Genomic DNA, 21,836 nt, shown 5'->3' with positions numbered 1-21,836 from the left:
TAATTAATTAGGTGCCACATAGCACGTAATTGTCAGCCCAGATCAGAGGCGATGCAGTCAGCACTGATCTGGGCTGACATTTACGTGCCGGGCAGCACCTAATTAATTAGCATGTTTATTTCGGCTTTTTTTAAAAAGATGTGCTGTGTGCCTCCTGGCTACTGCTGCGTTCTTCGCGGCAATGTATCGGGTCGGCGGCCTGGAGGGTGGGGGCCACTGCACCACCCAACCTGCGACGACTCAGTCTAACACACCATCATCCGTGTGCTTCACGCTTTCCCAATTCCGGTAAGTGATACTACACTGTACATACATTATTTCTACTTTATATAGGCTGTGTATTTTTACGTGTTATTTGGTAGATTTGGCAGCTTCATAGTTTAAAGGTTACTGGAGAGAGTGTTTTTGCCAACAGCGCTTGCGTGAGATTTTCGCTACGGAGATCTGTGCAGGCAATTGTTGTAGAGAAGTATTTCTACTTTATATAGGCTGTGTATTTATCATATCATTCCTGCTTTTACTATATGTTACTGTTATTTTAAGTTTTATGTGTTTGGCATGATTTGATAGGTTATTTTTGGGTCTGTGAACGCTCACAAAATTTTCCCATATAAATAAATGGTAATTGCTTCTTCGCTTTATGACATTTCGGCTTACGAACTGTTTCATAGGAACGCTCTACCTTCGGATAGCGTGGGAAACCTGTATTATTAATATAACTGAAGAAGCAATTATTCAAATAAAGAACTATACATATTACAACTGGTAAATCAGGTACAAATACTTAAAATGCTTTTAATTTAAGATAATTAAATTTGATATTTACTACTGAGGATACAGGGGGAAGTAGATAAATATAGATATATAAGGATGTAATGCACTGTCATGGAGGGTCACATGGAATATTAACACAGGTTTTGACTTTCCAGACTAAATGCCTGTTGCTGTGCTGTAATATTTTGTGAAACACCAAGAGGCTACCAGGCTTTCTCTCTCTCCCTGTACCTTTGGACCCATTCAGTTTTCCTTTCCACTTGTTATCTTCTCTTTCATTTGCCCACTCACCTGTCCATGTCTGCAGTCAGTAGCACTCGGGCAATTATTAAGGACGGAGAATATTTGATTCAGGCAGGAGGGAGACATCAGTCCCATAAGGAAATGCTGGGGATAATGCCATAGACCTAGAAGAGGCAGCATTTGTGTTTCCTATCCATCTGCTGGTTTTCCTACAATGCGTATTGGGCCAGTTGAGAGGAGAAGGGAAATGATCGATGAAAACCAGGATGTGTGGGTCAGGAGTTTGAAGAAGATACAAGATTGGTGGTGTAATGGATAGTGCTGAAGGTTACCAAAGAACACAGCAGGATATATATCAGATGCAGATATAGGAAGAGAAATGGCTCATGGAGTTTAATCTGGGGCAAGTATGAGATCCAATACAAAGGGACAGTATACAGTTAATGGGAAGACCCTTAACAGTGTTGATGTACAGAGAGATCTTGGGAGACCAGGTCCACAGCTCCCTCAAAGTAGCTGCAAAAATTGATAGGGTGATTTAAAAAAAAAGGTATACTTGCTATATTAGTAAGGAGTCAAGCTAGAGAGGGTGCAGAAACAACTTACAAGGTTGCTGCCTAGACTAGAGAGCAGGAGTTGTAGAGAGTGTTTGGCTACTCTACATCTTTATTCCTTGCAGCATTGGTGAATGAGAGATTTATAAAAATCATGAGAGGTATGGATAAATTGGACAGCCTTAATCTTTTCCCCATGGCTTGCGGAGTCCAAACCAACAGTGAACAGATATAAGATAAAAGGGGAGAGATTTAAGGGACCTGACGGAGGGGACTGAGTACCCATAATGAGCTGTCAGAATCGGTCGAGGTGGGTGCATTTGTAGCATTTAAGAGACTTTTGAATTGGTACAAGGAGGTGAGGTACTTGCAGAGTAATGGGCCAAACATGGCAACTGGAATTATCATGGATTAAGCTGTGGATGCCATACAGCAATTGGGCCAAAGGACCTGTTTCCATGCTGAGTGAACCTGAAAAGGCTGGGATTTATGTTTTGGTACCAATGCATTATGTGGCCTGCTGTAAAGTAAGAAGAAAGAATGGATATGGTGGTGAAGTAACTAAGGTAAGCAGTTTACATTGCAAAAACATTTCATAAAGGATGACTTGCGGTAAAAGAGCGCATGAGTAGAAGATAGCATTTGAACTGGGTCTGTATCTTTTCACCAACCTGGTCAGCAGTCCAAATAAAGGAAAGGTGGTGAAAGCAAATCTAATAATAACTCTGAAAAAAGGAAATAATCTGCTATCACACTATTTGGAAATTTCCAGTCTTTGGCATCTTTCTCCTGTGGTACTGTGTCACAGCTCTCTCACTCCACAAACCCGGATTCCACTGCCCTTCACTCCCCAAACGCGGTTCCGGCTGCCCTTCACTCCCCAAACCCGATTCCCGCTGCCCTTCAAATCCCCAAACCCGATTCCGGCAGCCCATCACTCCCCAAACCCGGTTCCCGCTGCCCTTCGCTCCCCAAACATAGTTCCCAATCCCCTTCAACAACCAAAGCTAGTTCCCAATCCCCTTCAAACCCCAAACCTAGTTCCCAATCCCCAAACCTAGTTCCCAATCCCCATCAATTCCCAAACCTAGTTCCCAGTCCCCTTTAAACCAAACCTAGATCCCAATGCCCTTCAAACCCCCAAACCTAGTTCCCAATCCCCTTCAAACCAAACCTAGTTCCCGATCCCCTTCAAACCCCAAACCTAATTCCTAATCCCCTTCAAACCACAAACCTAGTTCCCCATCACCTTCAAACCCCAAACCTAGTTCCCAATCCCCTTCAAACCCCAAACCTAGTTCCCAATCCCTTTCAAACCCCAAACCTAGTTCCCTATCCCCTTAAAATCCCCAAACCTAGTTCCCAATCCCCTTCACTCCCAAACCTAGTTCCCAATCCCCTTCAACCCCCAAACCTAGTTCCCAATCCCCTTCAACCCCCAAACCTAGTTCCCAATCCACTTCAAACCCACAAATGTAATTCCCATTCCCTTTCAAACCCCAAACCTAGTTCCCTATCCCCTTAAAGTCCCCAAACCTAGTTCCCAATCCCCTTCAACTCCCCAAACCTAGTTCCCAATCCCCTTCAAACCCCAAACCTAGTTCCCAATCCCTTTCAAACCCCAAACCACGTTCCCTATCCCCTTGAAATCCCCAAACCTAGTTCCCAATCCCCTTCACTCCGCAAACCTAGTTCCTAATCCCCTTCAAACCCGAAACCTAGTTCCCAATCCCCTTCAAATCCACAAACCTAGTTGCCAATCTCCTTCAATTCACAAACCTAGTTTCCAATCCCCTTCAAACCCCAAACCTACTTCCCTGTCCCCTTCAAACCCCAAACCTACTTCCCAATCCCCTTCAAACCCCAAACCTAGTTCCCAATCCTCTTCAAACCCCAAACCTAGTTCCCAATCCCCTTCAAATCCCAAACCTAGTTGCTAATCCCCTTCAAACCTGAAACCTAGTTCCCAATCCCCTTCAGACCCCAAACATAGTTCCCAATCCCCGTCAAACTCTAAACTTAGTTCCCAATCCCCTTCAATCCCCAACCCCTGTTCCCACTCTTCTTTACTCCTCAACCCCAGTTCCCTCTCCTCTTCATTCTACAACCCCGGTTCCCTCTCCTTCACTCCTCAATCCCGGTTTCCACTCCCCTTCACTCCTCAATCCCGGTTCCCACTCACCTTTATTCCCCAACCCCGGTTCCCACTCCCCTTCACTCCTTAACCCCGGTTCCCATTCCCCTTTACTCCTCAACCCTGCTTCCAGCTCCCTTTCACTCCACAATCCCATTTCATTTTTAAATCTTTTTATTAATTATTATTGAAAATTGACAAAGAAAAATACATTAAAATAATCAAGTCATTATATCAATAAGTATAATAAGAGTCAAACTATTAACCAAACTAAACAATATATCAATAATAATAATTAAAGAAAACAAAATGTTAAAGCTATATTTTTTTGAAAAAAGAAAGAAGGAAAAAAGAACCCTATAAAATTAATAAAACAAAAAAAAAACCCAACTAACAAACAAAACAAAAGAGAAAAAAAAACACTTAGAGCACAAACCTGGAGCTATATGCCATACAAGCTTCTGTTAAAAAAAAAAGACATCAATCCGCCAACCAAATCCATTTACCCAAGAATCGGAAGGGAACCATCTTAATTAGCTCAAATCAAATGGTAGTTGCAGGCAAAGGAGCCCCACCTTTTTTCAAAGTCAAATCGAGGATCAAAAGTTCGACTTCTGATTTTTTCCAAACTAAGACATAACATCACCTGAGAGAACCATTGTATCAAGGTGGGAGCAGAAGCATCTTTCCATTTTAATAAAATAGCTCTTCTAGCCAATAATGTAACTAATGCAATTACATATTGGTCTGATATCGAAATACCATAAATATGTTGAGGAATTATATCAAACAAAACTGTCAATTTATTAGGTTGTAAATTAATTTTTAAAGCTTTAGAAATTGTAGAAAAAATAGATTTCCAAAACTGTTTCAATACAGAACACAACCAAAACATATGTGTCAATGTAGCTATTTCAGTTTTACATCTATCACACTGACTATTAACATTAGGAAATATTTTAGACAGTCTCTCCTTTGTCAAATAATAATGATGCACAATTTTAAATTGAATCAAAGAATGACTGGCGCAAATCGAATAAGAGTTGACCAACTTCAGAATTCGCAACCAATCCTCTGTTATCAAGGTCATATTAAGCTCTCTTTCCCAATCTTGCTTAATCTTAAATAGAGGATAATTATCCTGTTGTAATAGTAAATTATAAATTTTCCCAATAAAATCTTTCACTAAACGGTTGATTTTTAAAATAGTGTCTACCAGGTCAGAATCTTGTATATATGGAAAATTACTTAAATATTCTTGTAAGAAATGTCTGACCTGAAGAAATTGCAATAAGTGTGAGTATGAGAGAGAATATTTAGTTACTAATTTCTCAAAGGACATTAATCGACCTTCTTGAAACAAGTCCATAAAGGAAAAAATTCATTTATTCCTCCAAAGAGAAAAGGTAGGATCACTAAGTGAAGGTTTAAATAAATAGTTTCGATAAATTAAACTAAGAAGGTTAAATTTTTTAAGATTAAAAAACTTACAAAACTAGTACCAAATTCGTAATGACTGCTTAATCATAGGATTAATATTTAAAATAGAAATTTTCACTAGTTGTACAGGTAGAGAAGCTCCTAATAACGAACTTAAGTAAAATTGTTTCACAGCTTTCAATTCCAAGTCAACCCATGGTGGACATTCATTTTTATCGGTCCAATATAACCAAGAACATGCATAGTGTATATTAACCACCCAATAATACATTCTTAAATTAGGCAAAGCAAGACCTCCATCCTTTTTTAATTTTTGTAAATGACATTTTCCAATTCTTGGTCTTTTATTATTCCAAACTAAAGATGAAATAATAGTCAACCTGATCACAAATCTTCTTATTTAAAGAAACAGGAATATTTTGAAATACATATAAAAATTTTGGTAAGATCATCATTCTAACTGCATGAATTTGACCAAATAACAAAAGTGAAAGAGGATTCCATGTAGAAAATAATTGCTTCATAAAATCCACTAAAGGAACTAAATTAGCCCTATAAAGGTCTCCATAATTTTGATGATAATATATAAATATTTAAAAGAATCCCAGCTCCCACTCCACAAATCTGGTTCCCATTCTGCTTCAGTTCCCTCAGCCTTGTTCCTGCACTCATTTGAAAGTTATGAGATTCATTGCATAGTAGTTTTAAAAAGGATGTTTATTTTTGACAGTGCGTCTGCACCTTCCTATCATTCATTTTTTTTGCAGTATATTAAACGCAACCACCAATTATTTTGAAAATACGCTAATATGACTGATAAAATTGTGGATGTGTTCAATATCAGAGATTTACTATAGATAAAAGTTTGAAAAGGAAACGTGCAATTTTCTGATGCAATTATAAGGAGGTGAAATTAACTCACTGTTTCATTCAGACAGACACTTTGAGCCAATGTTATCCAGGATGATTGTAAGATTCTGGTCAGAAATTGACTGCTGCAAACTTTCCTGATCAGTACTGAAGCGAGGAGCTTCCTTACTTAATGATTTAGTTCCAAACTTGGATAAACATCACAACTGTTTACTTTTGTAAATGGAAGTGGGCACTCCATACCTTGTCTGGGTTTGTTTGATTTCCAGCTAAGATTTTTTTGTATGGAAATGTTGAATCCAACTTCCACATTTTGTATTTCTAATTTGCACTCAGTGGCCACTTTATTAAATGCATCAGTGCACCTAGTAAAGTGACCACAGTAGTGGAGCCCATTGTGGTCTTCTGCTGCTCGCCAATCCACATCATTGTTTGAAGTGTTGTGCATTCAGAGATGGTCTTCTGCAGACTACAGCTGTAAAGTGTGGTTTGTTTGAGTTACTGTCACCTTCCTGTCAGGTTGAAACAGACTTGCCATTTTCCTCTGGCCTCTCTCATTGACAAGGCATTTTCACCCAGAAATGCTATTCACTGGATACTTTTTGCTTCTCACACGTCTCTGTGAACTTTAGAGCAGCGGTCCCCAACCACCGGGCCGCAAGGAAACGATATGAGTCAGCTGCACCTTTCCTCATTCCCTGTCACGCACTGTTGAACTTGAACATAGGGTTGCCAACTGTCCTGTATTTGCCGGGAAATTCCGTATATTGAGCTAAATTGGTTTGTCCCATACAGGACCGCCCTTGTCCCGTATTTCCCCTGCTAAGGTAGAGCGTTCCTATGAAACCTTTCGTGCCGAAATGGCGTAAAGCAAAGAAGCAATTACCATTAATTTATATGGGAAACATTTTTGAGCGTTCCCAGACCCAAAAGATAACCTAATAACACATAAAACCTAAAATAACATATAGTAAAAACACAGCCTATATAAAGTAGAAATAATGTATGTACAGTATAGTCGGGAAGATTAAGCCAAAACTGATTTGTGGAAAAAAAATCGGCAAGTACGCACATGCGCACGTCACATATGCGCACATCACGCATGTGCACACAGGTGCCCGCGCAAGGGTTCATGGTCATAGTAGTCTTTCCTGGGGTAAACACAAGTGTCCCGGGATTTGACTGCTACTTTTGTCCCTTATTTGGGAGCGAGAAAGTTGGCAACCCTAACTGTAAAAGACACGTTGAGGTAAGTTTAACCCTACTTGAACACCCCCCCCCCCCCCAGTCGGCAAGAATATTGTCAATATTAAACCGGTCCGCGGTGCAAAAAAGGTTGGAGACCCCTGCTCTAGAGGCTGTTGTGTTTGAAAGTCCCAGATCAGCAACTTCTGAGATACTCAAACCACTGTCTAGCACCAACAATTATTCCATGGTCAAAGTCACTTAGATCACATTTCTTTCCCATTCTGATGTTTGGTGTGAACAACTGAACCCTTTAACCATGTCTGCGTGCTTTTATGCGTTGAGTTTCTGCCACTTGATTGGCTGATTAGCAGGTGTACCTAATAAAGTGGCCAATGAGTGTATAAATTTGTTTGTATGTGTGTTTTTTAACAATCACTTAATTGCAACAAATGGTTCCAGAGTTGTGAGGCTCATGATGTTGAAAAGAGAAATGAGCTGTTGCTGGAAGAAGTCAAGAGGATTCATTTGGCTGTTATTCTAAAACGGCTTCCTTTATCCTCACAGATAAACAGGCACAACTGGTATTGGTACAATTGTTCTTACACTAGTTTTTTTTCCCCCCTCTTTCTGCAGTGGACAACTGGCACTTCCTCAAGTAAACATTGACCATATTATCATATGAAAGAACATAAACTGTTTCTCTTTTGCAAATAATTTGAAATATTTGGAAGCAGAAATTCCTGAAATTAATCAACAATGAAGATAATAGACATAATTGGCCTTGACAGTCAGCCATGATTTTGTATTTGATCAACAAATCTTGCTCATATCAACTGCAAAGAAATGTATTGACCAGCTTGTACTTGTCAAAAATGGATTTATCTTTTTAAGCTTTCCAGTGTGATAATTATTTTTGTTATTGGTATGTAATGTATTGTTACATTTTGCAAATAAAAAAATGAACCCTGATTCACTTTCCATTGTCCTTGTCGAAAGCTGCATTTAGAATGGTTTTGGACTCTAGATAGTAGTCATTTAAGTCAAATAAAAGTGTTTATTTCTATTGTACAACTTTGTGCATTTAATCATTTTCGTGGAAGCTCTGTTTCCTTACATCTTGATTGAAGCAAAGGCACTTCCCTTCCCTACAATGACTAAATAATTCTTGGATCATGCCAGGACTCAACACTTTATGATGATTTTCTATGCGTAAGTTGCCAATAGGTTTGTAAGTGAGAACAAAATTCATTTTCTGAAGTTCCTTAAGATCAGAACCACTAACCATTTAATCATTCATTGCTGTTAATGGATCAGCTGGATGCTGGAACTTTTATTCTTGTTACTGCATCACCTGTGTCCCATTATAATTGAAGAGCATAATGCACTAATTGTAGTCAACGCTGTTCTAAACAGGGGTCCCAACCTGGCTTCTACAGACCCCTCAATTAATGGTAGGGGTCCATGGCATAAAGAAAGTTGGGAACCCCGATTTAGAAGACAAGACATAATGAAGAGGAGGAATTGACTAAGCCTTTGCCAGTCACCAGTGACTAATGTTGCATATAGTGAGCATGGAGAATTTCAATAAATTTAGATACAGAGGCCAGATTTTGGCCTGAATGAAGAGGCTTGCCAAGCTAGTATCATGTGAATGTATAGCTGGTTAAATATTAAATGCCAACAGCACACAACTGGCACCACCATGACTGTGAGCTAACAAAATCATGGTTTGGGTGTTTAGGTGCTGTGGTATATCAGAAACTTGAGGGAGACTGGCAGATATTGGAGTAGAGTTTTGATGAGAGGCAGAGGGTGAAGCAGTTGGTGTTTGAAGGACTCATTGCTGAAACATCTGACTGCCACCATGTAAACAAGTATTGAAAGTTACTTTATGGAAAGTAGTTCCAAGTTACTTAGTACCGAGTTAATCCTGGTCCTTTCTGGGCAAAGCAACACATGCAAATAAGGGTCAAGGGTCTCGGCCCAAAACGTTGACTGTACTTCTTCCTATAGATGCTGCCTGGCCTGCTGTGTTCCACTAGCATTTTGTGTGTGTTGCATGCAAATAAGATGTCCTTATTTATGAGGCTTGGACACTGCAAACCTCTTTTCCCACTTCATTAATGGGTTAAACACAACAAAGAAATCACTAGAGAGGCAATACATAACTTTCTGGATAGAGCCAGATTTTTTTTAAAGATATTTAAAAATTAAGATATTCTTGTAAGATATTTAAGATAATTTCTGGTAAGAGTGGAAGACCAAGGTTGATTTTTTAAAACTAATTTTAGATTATGCTAGAAAAGAAGCCACATGGTGCAGTTCAAGCCTGAGGTTCTGAAAGGTGTCATCGTAGCAAAGCCTCAGTGCAAACCAATGTGTCTATGTTAGCATCTAAAATAAGCTTATAAATGGCAAGGACTGAGTTCACCTCACAAGGAACTGCCACTTTTAGTACTGGGCTGGATTCTGTGAAGCTTGGGATGATAGGTCAAAGACATCTGCAGGCAATACTCACTTCTATAGCACTTATTGACCTGCACAACAGTTCCCTTTGCAAAATAAGCACACACCTCAGTATAACTGCATTAAATAAATATAAATTTTATTAAAAAGACCCACATCTCAGCATTATCAGGAATGATATAATAAACAGCTTTCAAATAACTTTCCGCTTTTAGTACATTACTTACAGTATTTATAACCAGCTTCCTTTTTCTTTTTCAACATACCCAATTTACCAGTAAAGAGCAAAGCTAAAGTAAAATACAGAATAGAATGAAGTGCACACCAAAACTGATTTTTAGTGTCAAATTCAACTAAGTATCTTACACTTGAGTATATATTGACCTCTGACTTGAGAAGTAAACAACATATACTGCTGTGCATCAATCAAACTGAAATTAAATTCAAGTAATGTCAACACCACTCTGAAGCTTCTTCAAGTATGGCTAGCATGAACCCAATAATCTATGCATGCACTTTACTTCCACAGACATGTTGCTACTGAAGCTGGGCCCTGTACAAGTGGCACAAGTTCATTCATTCATATGAGACACTAATCTGACCCCCTACCCACCATGAAAATAACAAATCTCATTTTTTTTCCTTCCCTTATATCAGCTCAGTGCATACATCATTCAAATTCTTCAAGGAAAAAGAACTATTACTTTCTTGCTTAGATTAAAAACAAAACCATTGCTTCATAAACACTCAATTTAGAAGCATCAAGTACATGTAAATGACTATACATGTAAAATCCAAATAGGGATTAAACAAAATGAAGGAATCCCTGAAAAATAAAACAAGGGGTAATATTAAAACACATGTGAAGTATTAGCAAAAGGAGAATAAAAGAATTGTAATATTCCCTGATCATCTTGTAGAACAAAAGCTTGAGTTTCAAGTTATCAAGTATCAAAATGGAAAAAAAAAGTTTGTCAAAAAGACTATTTAAATTAAACAATGATGGTGTACAAAATACTACTGACTACTGAAACACCATTTTCCTATTGCCCAGTACAAGAGCTGAGGTATATGACAAGAAAGAACATCTCCAACCCCCTTTACACTTCCTACACTCACATTTTAACTGTAGCAGATTGAGTAGCACCAGTCTGAAAAAAGCTTAAAAGAAAGTATTATGAAAATATTACAGTACTAAAATAGTAAAAGAATTAAGTAAAAAAAATTCTGTTTACAAATTAATTTACTGTACAGTTTTGATTTTTTTTTGTTTTTTTATATTTTCATATTTACATATTAATGATTTTAACATTTCCACAGCAAGCCAGCTGCCTGATTTTGCCATTTGTGATACAACTAACCCTGTTTTCTTCTTTCTTGGTACGCTATCAGTTCTCTCCCCTAATAACTCTGCTTATATCGCAACTGTAAAAACATCACAAATCTAGCCAAACATTGGCATTTCATTGTAAATCAAATCTATGAGCGAATATATAATTCATTTATATATGTTTTAATTGGTCTAGGATAACCATAGTACTTCTGTCTAAAACATGCTGTGGCATAGGTGTTAATATGAAAGCCCAGAATCTTAAAAAATGCACCATAACCATAATTTTGTATGGATTTCTGTATTTTAACAGAACAAATATAGCTGCATATTGTATGCGAGCACCAGAATCAGTGTTTTATGTGGCATTCTTTCATGGTTTTTCACTGTGTCCAGTAAATCCCAAACTGTAAGGTAATCTATGACACTTAAAGGGTATTCACGTAGCCTATATCTGACTTATGGCTAGGATAGTATAAAGTACTTTGACAATCTTTTATTTTACAGTATATTTCTTTAGTGCCTTAGTACTCTTATCACCCTTCAAGATGTCAATGCTTAAAATATTCAAAGTGCTTTTTGGAACACCAAAGTCTTACAAAATATTTCATGAGATTCATTGAGGATTACTACAGAATCAGAATTCATTGACCCTCCAAAGTACTTTACTACATTTTAAATGTAGACTTTTGATTTATTAATACAGATGTAGCTTTAAGTTAAAAGGCCTCTACGCGATGAGAGGACAACTCAGCATCAATTAATCAACTGAAAAATGTTAATAATTACGAAACCATTAAAATGGCATTTGAAATTTACATTAAAGATGTTAAAAATCCTCTAAATATAGCACCATGATGATCAAGTGTTTTGTAGCACCATGATTTTTCAAACTTCTCAGTGTTTTTTCCTGATTAATCAATTAAAATCAATTTCAGCTGTATCAGCTGACTGTTCTCGGCAATCAAAACTACATGATGGAAATGTATAGTTATCAAACGCTGCCCTGGTAATAGTATAAACACTCAGCACCAGAGGAGTGGGCCCTGTTCCTGCCCTGTTTCCTAGGAATAGGCTCATTAATGACATTAGAGGTCACTTGTGTCTAGCATAAATACTTAGTTTAAATTATTTTACAGAAAGGCCCTGTATGTATCCATATTCTAGAATAATGTTCTGATACAACAGTTTTTGCATAGGACACTTTTCAGCTTGGTCCTTTCTGTGAGCACTCGTTAAAATTTGAACCAGGATACAAGGCAAGTGTTTTTTAGCCTGTCTCTAATTGCTGGTGTTTTATTCCTTTTGCCAGTGCTGAATCAAACACTGCTTCTTCCCCACAGGGTATAGCACAGCTGCCTTGCCAAATGCGAGACAGTAAATGAGGTAACCCAGGTGAGTGTGAAGCTATATCCAACGATTATAAGGCCCTGTAACCCGTGTGAAGGCATATGGGAATGCTGTAGTTACTGAGTTGGTTGTGAATGTCACAGTCCTTTGCGCAAGAGTCCTCATAAAACGTATTTGTGGTGGTTCTATGGGTTCATGTGATTCTGCCGTCTCTCGTTTTGCTTTTTTGCTGTAAGATTTGCTAGGCACATAATCCAAACCAAGTCTCTCGGCCTCTTCTTCTCGCTCTCTAGCTTTATCGGCCATCTTGGCCTCCCACAGTGCTAATCCATGTTTGGGCTCATTCATACTCTTGTGTTGATAAAATACGAGGGATATCCTTGTTGGATGGTTTCTGTTAGGGTTTTTCAATGGCGTTGTTGCATGTAGTTCACGTTTTGCACACTCAATAAGAATAGATCCATGGCATGGTGCCACTGCGACCCCTCCAATGTCTTTATCTAAGAAGTTATGTTCGCTGTCAGACCAAACCTCCTGATGCTCTTCTGCAGCAGCTGCATTACTTTGTGAAAGTGTGTGAGAGGTGTTTTCTGGAACTTTGTGATTGACAGTTGCAAGCATCTCTGCTTGTGAAGTTTTAGCCACATTATAATTATTTGTTGGAGGAAGTCTTGAAGTACCATTAGCTCCAAGCATATTAAGTTCATTTTCTTTATTTTCTATTTGGAAAGAATTAGCAGGCTGCTGCTCACTGGACCGGTATGAGCTTATGTATGAAGGGCACTGGCTGCTATGAGCTACTGCAGGATGATCTGAAGTCTGTTGATTCACATTGGACACTGGTTTAGAAGTAGGTTCCGTAGGTTGGGGCTCATTTTGAGAAGAATCAGAATGGGGATTACTCCTCATTTGTTGGATGTTTGTTATTCTGCTGTCAATCTGGCAACCATTGTAGCCATTAACTGGCACACCATAATCAGTATAATTACAAAATCTGCTCAGACACATCTGATTATTGCTGAGCCTGTAGGAATTTGAAAGCTGCTGATAGAGAGTCTGAATTGGTGGCAGGGTTAATTTGTTCATGGGAACTTGGTAACGGTACGTGTCCATATGATGTGCAACTGAGGGATAGTGAGATCCCATATAATGGTGGAGGTTGTCAATAGATGAGCTTCCATTACACTGGTAACCCGGGTAAGTGCTTGGTTGCGCAGATTGGTAGATATTGGGTACTGTTTGTTGTTGAGAAGCTGGAGGAACAGTGTAACCTGCAGTCAAAAAACGGAAGAAATTCAGAAACTAGGCAAAAATAAAATACTGATTTTTTGCAGATGCTGAAAATCTGAAATTGTAACAGAAAAGGTTTGGAAATACTCAGCAAGTCATCTGTGGCAAGCAAAGTTTGAGTTGGTGTTTCATCGGAATTGGAGAAACTAGAAATAGAACAGATTTTAAACAAGAGGGATGCATGGGAAGTGGGGACTTAAACATAAAAGCAATGAAGAACGATGTGAAAAGGGGATATCCAATTAACTTCACTTGTTCTTCATTGGGAAGCTGTTATTGAAGTCTGACCAATTCATGCAGACACATGGCAGCTTTACCATGTCAGCTTACCTTACTGACTTTCACCTGTCTTACTGATTTTATGTTCTATTTATCTCATAACTTAGCTATGAACTGGAATATGGCCTTTCAAGCTGAGTGCTATGTTAAAATCACCTGACTATGTATGTCTTCTCCCAACTCTTTTCATATCTAATTGAAACATTCAGAAAAATCACATAATGCCTTCTTAAAAATAAGTCATGATGAAAATAAAAGTCTCACATAATTTGTACTGGAACAATAATCTCAGCATTTATATCAGCACCAATAACCAGGAGCACAATGAATTAGATGACTATCTGTGAAGTACTCTTGGCTCATTTATTTGGAACATAGTGGTTAGCACAGTGCTTTACAGTACAGGCAACCCAGGTTCAATTCCCAACCACTGCCTGTAAGGAGTTTGTACATTCTCCCTGTGACCACATGGGTTTCCTCTGGGTGCTCCAGTTTGGTTTCCTCCCACAGTCCAAAGACATGCTGGTTGGTAGATTAATTGTCCCGTGGTTAGGCTATGGTCAAATTAGAGGTTGCTGAGCCTATTCCACACTGTATCTCATTCAGTCAATCAATTAATTTTCAGCTGTGCCTAGCCAAAAATGCCAGGAGAATGGTTCCTCTTGGGATTATCATCCTCACAGATGCCAGTGCAAAAGCAACCAGAATGGATAACATCGCAGCTGTAGTACTGAAGACTTTTCGTCAGAACCATTTAATCTTTTAAAAAGATTTTTTATTAAAAACATAGAAAACCTACAGCACAATTCAGGCCTTTCGGCCCACAAAGCTGTGCCAAACATGTACTTACTTTAGAAATTACCTAGGGTTACCCATAGCCCTCAATTATTATGGGTGCGGTTTAAAGAATTGAGGGGCAGTGCTGCATGCCATGTGCCAAATTTTATGTGTGCCATCTTGGGTTCACCATCTCTTGCTACACATTCACAGATGCATGGCCAGATTCTGTTCTGATCTATCTACAATTTTGCAGACGATATTAGTGCAGTGGGCTGTGTCTCAAATAATGATAACTTAGAGTTCAGGAAGGAGTTAGCTTGCAGACATAGTGTCGAGACAACAACCTTTCGCTCAATGACAGCAATAGTAAAAAGTTGGTGATCGACTTCTGGGAGGGGGCGAGGGCAGTGCACATGCTGCTGTTTACATCAATGATGTCCAGGTCAAGAGGGTTTTGAGCTTCAGACTCCGAGGAGAGAACCTCACCCATAACCTGTGCTGGTCCAATGACATGGATGGTACGGCTGAGAGAGCTCACCAACTCCTCTACTTCCTCAGGAGGCTGCAGAAACTTGGCACGTCCCCTTTGACCCTCACCACTTTTTTAAATCGATGGACCACAGAATACAGCCTATCCAGATACTGATTCTTACTGCTGCCTCGGCAAAACAGCCAGAGTAGTCAGAGGCCCCAGCCACCCCGGACATACTCTCTTCTCTGTCCTCCCAGGGCACAGATGTGTGCCTGAAAATATGTACCAGCAGGCTCAAGGACAGCTTCTATAAGATTATCGAATGGTCCCCTAGAATGCTAGATTGATTCTTGATCTCACAATCTTCCTCATCATGGCCTTGCCATCTGCTAGCACTACACTTTATCTGTACCATAACACTTTATTCTGCTTTCTATTTGTGTTTTACTTTGTACTATCTCAAGGCACTGATGTAATGAAATGATCTGTATGGATGGTATGCAAGACAAATTTTTCACTGTACCTTGATAATTGTGACACTAATAAACCAATTTACTCCCGTACCTCCAGACTCTTAATCTCTACCACCAAGGAAGGTTGAACAGCAGGCACACGGGAACATCACCAGGTTCCCTTTCAAGTAGCACACCAAATGGACTTGGGAACATAGCAGTATTCTTCCACTGTTGCTGCACTAGATCCTGAAATTCCTTATCCAAATGCACTGATGAAGTACCTTCAGAGAAATGACTCCTGTCATTCAAGGAGGCGGCTAGGCACCACCTTCTCAAGGGCAGCTACACATCACAATAACTGATGCCTTTGCCAACGATGGCAACATCCCAACACATGAATAGATGAAATACGAACATTATCCTGTCATCAATTCTAAATAAGCACCAAAAATATGGCATGTTTAGGAAATCTTTGATGACAAAGTATATTATATAAGAACTAGGACTACCAGACTGGGGAACAGCTTCTTCCCTCAGGTTGTCGAGACCTCAGTGGTGGCAGGGTATTCATTAGTCTGACAGTCACTAGGACAGCAAGCTACTTCCAGTACTGCTTATGACATGTATTTTGAATTACATTTCATTAATTTATTTATATTGTAATATTTTGGTTGATGCGTTGTATGTGACATATGTTCTGTGGGCGTACCGTGATCCAGAGGAATGTTGTTTCATTTGCTTGTATTAGTACAGTCAAGTAACAATAAACTTAGGCTACGTTCACAGTAGACTGGATAATTTTGAAAACGCTGGTTTCGCGTAAAAATGATAGGCATCTACACTAGGCGTTTTTGAAAATACCTGCGTCCACATTAAAATGGGTATTTGGGCAAATCGCCTCCTACTGGGGATGCACAGGACACATCTACAGAAAGCAAGCAAAGAGGAAGTGGTATACTTGGTGCGCATTTGTCCAGGTACAGATTAGAAAAACTGAAAAGGAAATTGCCAAACGACGGACAGCTGTTGGCTTTTGCGCAGGAGGACTTAAAACTAAAAAAACAAATACTGGAGCATATGGAGGCAACCAACAGGGAGTTCACGGACAGTATGACCCGGCTGACGACAAACATTGAGAAACTGCCACAATACCAGCCTCACAGCCACTACAATAGCTACACATACGAACACACAGACCCCCAGGTGGCCCCACCAACATCTTCCCCACTCCCACAGAGGGATCACCCTGGAAACATTTCCTACAGCCATAGTCTCTTCACCGATGAAAGGGACAACAGGTTTTTTAAAACCTCCGGTTACCTCATACACACAACGCCCAACCGGCATTTTCAGATTTAAACACTTTGGAGAGTGTTTTAGAAAAGCTCCATTTTCGGGGGAGGAAAACGCCATTTCAGTGTGGACGGAGAGTCAAAACGAAGAGAAAAAGCTACAGTTATGGATTTATCCGATCTAGTGTGGACGTAGCCTTAAACTTGAGCTTGAAAGATTGATAAAAGAAAAAGGAAGACATGTGACTGGTACAGACAATTACAATCTGGTGAGTCTCGTGAGAATTGTAGAGGAGAGACCAAGAAAGGAATTAGAAGGGCAAAGAGGAGCCAAGACATATCCTTGGCAAGTTAGATTAAGAAGAATCCCTAGATATTCTGTAAGTATATCAGGAGCAGGAGGGTAGTGAGTAGGGACCAAGCAGCAATCTTTGTGTGGAACCAGGGATATGAATGAGGATCTAATGAATTCTTCTCATTGGTGGTCAACAGTCATCATGGGCCAAAGGCTTATTCCAGTGTTGTACTGTTTTACGTTCTAACAGGTTAAAGACTATGGGTGATGGTGAGTTCAAGGAGGGTATGTTGATATTCTGCAGTATTAAGTGTTAGATGTTTTAGAATGCACAAGGGCTGATCCATCCACAGGGCCACATGAGATCTATCCTAGAATGCCGAGGTGAGACACTGCAGCCTCGATGGAGATATTTGCATTTTTTTAGCCACAGGTAAGATGGCAGAATATCGGAGGGTAGTTAATGCTGTGCTAGACTTAAGAAGGGCTCAGGCGCAAGGAATGTGAGTGTTCGTGTCAGACCCCTACGCAAGTCGGGAGAGAGAATAAAAGTAGTAGATTCAGGTAAGGCCGATCCTTTTGCAGGGACAGAGGCTCAAACTCATTTGCAAATAAAAGAAGGGTTGGTTCAAGCAGAGCAGCCATTGTTTGAGTGAGCCAGTGATAAGAGTGTGAAGACTTTGGCGTGAGCAGGCAAAGGCACGTTTAAGAAAGAGGTAAGTCTTTTTTTTAAGTATAGAATAGTCAGGATGGAATGCTCCTCCTGTCAGATATGGGAATTCAGGATCACTGACTGACCAGGTCAAGGAATTGAAGCTGGAGTTGGATGTACTCAAGGTCATTTGGGAGCCTGAAGATATTACAGACAAGACTTTTTAAGAGGTGATCACAGGCTTGAGACATAGGTGGGAGAGCTAAGGTCCCCTGTGGCCATTCCCCTCATCAACAAGCTCTTTGGATACTGCTGGGGGAGTAACCCATCAGATCATGGCAGCAGCAGCCAGGCTGGTGACACTGTGGCCAGCTCTGAGTGTCGACAGGGAAGGGTAAAATCAGACAGTACAGTACTTAAGAGGCAACTTGATAGTTAGGGGGACAGAAAGGAGATCCTATGGCTGCAAAAGAGACATCAGGAAGGTGTGTTGCCTTCTGGGTGCTAGGGCCCATTATGTATTGCAGTGGCTGCAGGATATTCTCAAGCAGGGAGGGGGATCAGCCAGAGGTCATAGTGCACATTGGCACCAATGACATAGGCAGAAAAGGGGAAGAGGTCCTATGCAGCGAGTATATAGAGTTAGGAAAGAGGCTGAAGAGAAGGACTTCCAAGGTTGTAAACTTGAATTACTCCCTGTGCCACGGGCTAGTGCAGATAGGAATGGGGACGTCAGAAAAAGTAATGAAAGGCAGTATGATGGGTCAGATAGTTTGAAGTGTGTATATTTTAATCTGAGGAGTTTTTATGGGTAAAGGTGATGAACTTCAAGCATGGATCAGTACATGGAACTGTGATATTGTGGCCATTACTGAAACTTGGTTGAGAGAGGGGCAGGAATGGGTGATTAATGTACCAGGTTTTTGAAGTTTCAGAGAAGATAGAGGAGGAGGTAAAAGGGTGGGAGGGGGGAGAGGAGGAGCTGCACTTCTAATCTGGGACAATATTACATCTGCACTCAGAGGAAACATAATGGAGCAGTCAGACGGAGTCTGTTCAGAAATAGGAAGGGTGCAATCACACTGTTGGGATCGTACTAGAGACCCCCTAATAGCCACCAGGACGTTGAGGAACAAATATGTAATCAGGTTAAGAGAATGTGTAAAAATAATTGAGTTGTTAAAATGGGGGAACTTCAATTTCCCCAATATAAACTGGGACCTTCTTAGTTTAAGGGGTTTAGATGGGGCTGAATTTGATAAGTGTATCCAGGAAGGTTTCTTAATTCAATATGTGGATCATCCAGCAAGAGGAGAGGCAATACTGCACGTGGTGTTGTGTAACGAGCCTGGCCAGGTAACTGACCTTTCAATGGGTGAAAAGTTAGGAAACAGTGACCACAACTTCTTAACTTTCAGTATAGGATAGGTGTGGTCCTTGTGGGACAGTTTTAAATTGGAGAAGGGCAAATTATGAGGGCATTAAACATGAACTAAGAAGCGTTAATTGGGAACACCTTTTCTCTGGAGAGTCCCAATCAGACATGCGGAGGGTGTTTAAAGATCAATTGCAGAGTACAGGTAAAGTATGTTCCTGTTAAAAGGAAGGGCAGAGATGGAAAGATGACAGAACCTTTGATGTCCAGAAAGCTGATGGATTTAGTCAAGATGAAAGAGAAAAAGTATGTAAAGCTTTGTAAATTAGGATTAAACAAAGCAGACGAGGAGTACAAAGAAGTCAGAAAAGAACTAAAGAAGGAAATTAGGAAGCCAGGAGGGGCCATGAAAAGTCCTTGGCAAGTGGATTAAGGTGAATTCCAAAGCATTCAAGAGGATATCTAGGTCGAGAGTGGGACTACTCAAGGATAGAGAAGAACATTTACTTGGATGCACAGAAAATAAGTGAGGTACTTAATGAGTACTTTGCTTCAGTATTTACCAAGGAAAAGGATATGGAGGACCAGGAGATCAGTGCTGAGTGTATAAATACGTTAGGGTGTTTAGAGGTCAAGGAGGAGGAAGTGTTGGGTCTCCAAATGAATATTAGGGTGGATAAAACATAGAACATAGAATAGTACAGCACAGTACAGGCTCTTTGGCCCACAATGTTGTGCCGACCCTCAAACCCTGCCTCCCATATAAGCCCCCACCTTAGATTCCGCCATATACCTGTCTCATAGTCTCTTAAACTTCACTAGTGTATCTGCCTCCACCACTGACTCAGGCAGTGCATTCCACGCACCAACCACTCTCTGAGTAAAAAACCTTCCTCTAATATCCCCCTTGAACTTCCCACCCCTTACCTTAAAGCCATGTCCTCTTGTATTGAGCAGTGCCCTGGGGAAGAGGTGCTGGCTATCCACTCTATCTATTCCTCTTATTATCTTGTACACCTTTATCATGTCTCCTCTCATCCTCCTCCTCTCCAAGGAGTAAAGCCCTAGCTCCCTTAATCTCTGATCATAATGCATACTTTCTAAACCAGGCAGCATCCTGGTAAATCTCCTCTGTACCCTTTCCAATGCTTCCACATCCTTCCTATAGTGAGGTGACCAGAACTGGACACAATACTCCAAGTGTGGCCTAACCAGAGTTTTATAGAGCTGCATCATTACATCACGACTCTTAAACTCTATCCCTCGACTTATGAAAGCTAACACCCATAAGCTTTCTTAACTACCCTATCCACCTGTGAGGCAACTTTCAGGGATCTGTGGACATGTACCCCCAGATCATTCTGCTCCTCCACACTACCAAGTATCCTGCCATTTACTTTGTACTCTGCCTTGGAGTTCGTCCTTCCAAAGTGTACCACCTCACACTTCTCCGGGTTGAACTCCATCTGCCACTTCTCAGCCCACTTCTGCATCCTATCAATGTCTCTCTCAATCTTTGACAATCCTCTACACTATCTACAACACCACCAACCTTTGTGTCCCTAGGGCCTGATGGGATTTACCCTGGGCTATTGTGGGAGGCAAGAGATGAGATTGCTCGGCCCTTGACCAGTATCTTTGTGTCCCAGAGGACTGGTGAGTGGCTAATGTTGTACCTCTATTTAAGAAGGAAACAAGGGAAAATCCTGGGAACTATAGATTGGTGAGCCTCATGTCAGTTGTAGGGGAAATTGCTGGAGAAAATTCTGAGGGATAGGATATACGAGTACCTGGAAACCCGTGGTCTAATTAGGGAGAACCAGCATGGCTTTGTGCGTGCAGATTGTTCCTTACCAACAACTGAGTTTTTTTGACAAGGTTATGAGTGAGATTGATGAGAGCAGGGCAGTAGATGTTGTCTATATGGTTTTTAGTAAGGCATTTGACAAAGTCCCTCATGGGAGACTGATCCATAAGATTAAGATGCATGTGGCCCATGGCAAATTGGCTTCTGGATTCAGAACTGACTTGCTCATGGAAGGCAAAGGGTGGTTGAAGGGACTTATTTGAGCCAGAGGTCTGTAATTAGTGGAGTTCCGCTTGGATCTGTGCTGGGACCTCTGCTCTTTATGCTGTATATAAATAACCTGGATGAAAATGTAGATGGGTGGGTTAGTAAGTTTGCAGATGGTACCAAAATTAATGGAGTTGTGGATAGTGTAGAAGACTTAACAATACAATGTTGCTGAGCAGAGAGATCTTAGGATTCAAGTTCATATTTCCTTGAAAGTGGCTCCACAGGTCGATAAGGTGGTTAAGAAAGCTTAAGGAATGCTTGTTTTTATTAGTCAAGGCACTGAGTTCAAAAGTCAAGAGGTTATGTTGCAACTTTATAAAACTCTGGTTAGGCCACACCTGGAGTATTGCATACAGTTCTGGTCACCCCACTATAGGAAGGATGTTGAGGGTGCAGGTGGTTTACCAGGATGCTGCCTGGTTTAGAGTGTATGTGCTATCACGAGAGGCTGGACAAACTCGGGTTGTTTTCTCTGGATCGATGGAGGGTGAGAGGAGATCTGATAGAGATTTATAAGATA

The 21,836-nt window shown here is 40.3% G+C and overlaps 2 protein-coding genes across 4 annotated transcripts in view; one reads left to right on the top strand and one right to left on the bottom strand.

Annotated features, from left to right (window-relative positions):
- LOC140211752 (inorganic pyrophosphatase-like) overlaps positions 1 to 8,172 on the top strand; it is a 69,172-nt gene extending 61,000 nt beyond the window's left edge. For both annotated transcript variants that reach the window (XM_072281891.1, XM_072281890.1), the window contains one exon: positions 7,837 to 8,172. In XM_072281891.1, coding sequence (XP_072137992.1) covers positions 7,837 to 7,869 — 33 coding nt within the window. In that variant the 3' untranslated portion in view covers positions 7,870 to 8,172. The remainder of the gene's footprint in view (positions 1 to 7,836) is intronic.
- Positions 8,173 to 9,787: 1,615 nt separating this feature from the next.
- LOC140211751 (methylcytosine dioxygenase TET2-like) overlaps positions 9,788 to 21,836 on the bottom strand; it is a 180,254-nt gene continuing 168,205 nt past the window's right edge. For both annotated transcript variants that reach the window (XM_072281885.1, XM_072281886.1), the window contains one exon: positions 9,788 to 13,620. In XM_072281885.1, coding sequence (XP_072137986.1) covers positions 12,407 to 13,620 — 1,214 coding nt within the window. In that variant the 3' untranslated portion in view covers positions 9,788 to 12,406. The remainder of the gene's footprint in view (positions 13,621 to 21,836) is intronic.

This window comes from Mobula birostris, chromosome 17 (genome assembly GCF_030028105.1).
Source record: "Mobula birostris isolate sMobBir1 chromosome 17, sMobBir1.hap1, whole genome shotgun sequence".
NCBI classification, from domain to species: Eukaryota; Metazoa; Chordata; class Chondrichthyes; order Myliobatiformes; family Myliobatidae; genus Mobula; species Mobula birostris.
Note: the sequence above shows the minus strand (reverse complement) of the source record. Positions and strands in the feature narration are given on the sequence as shown.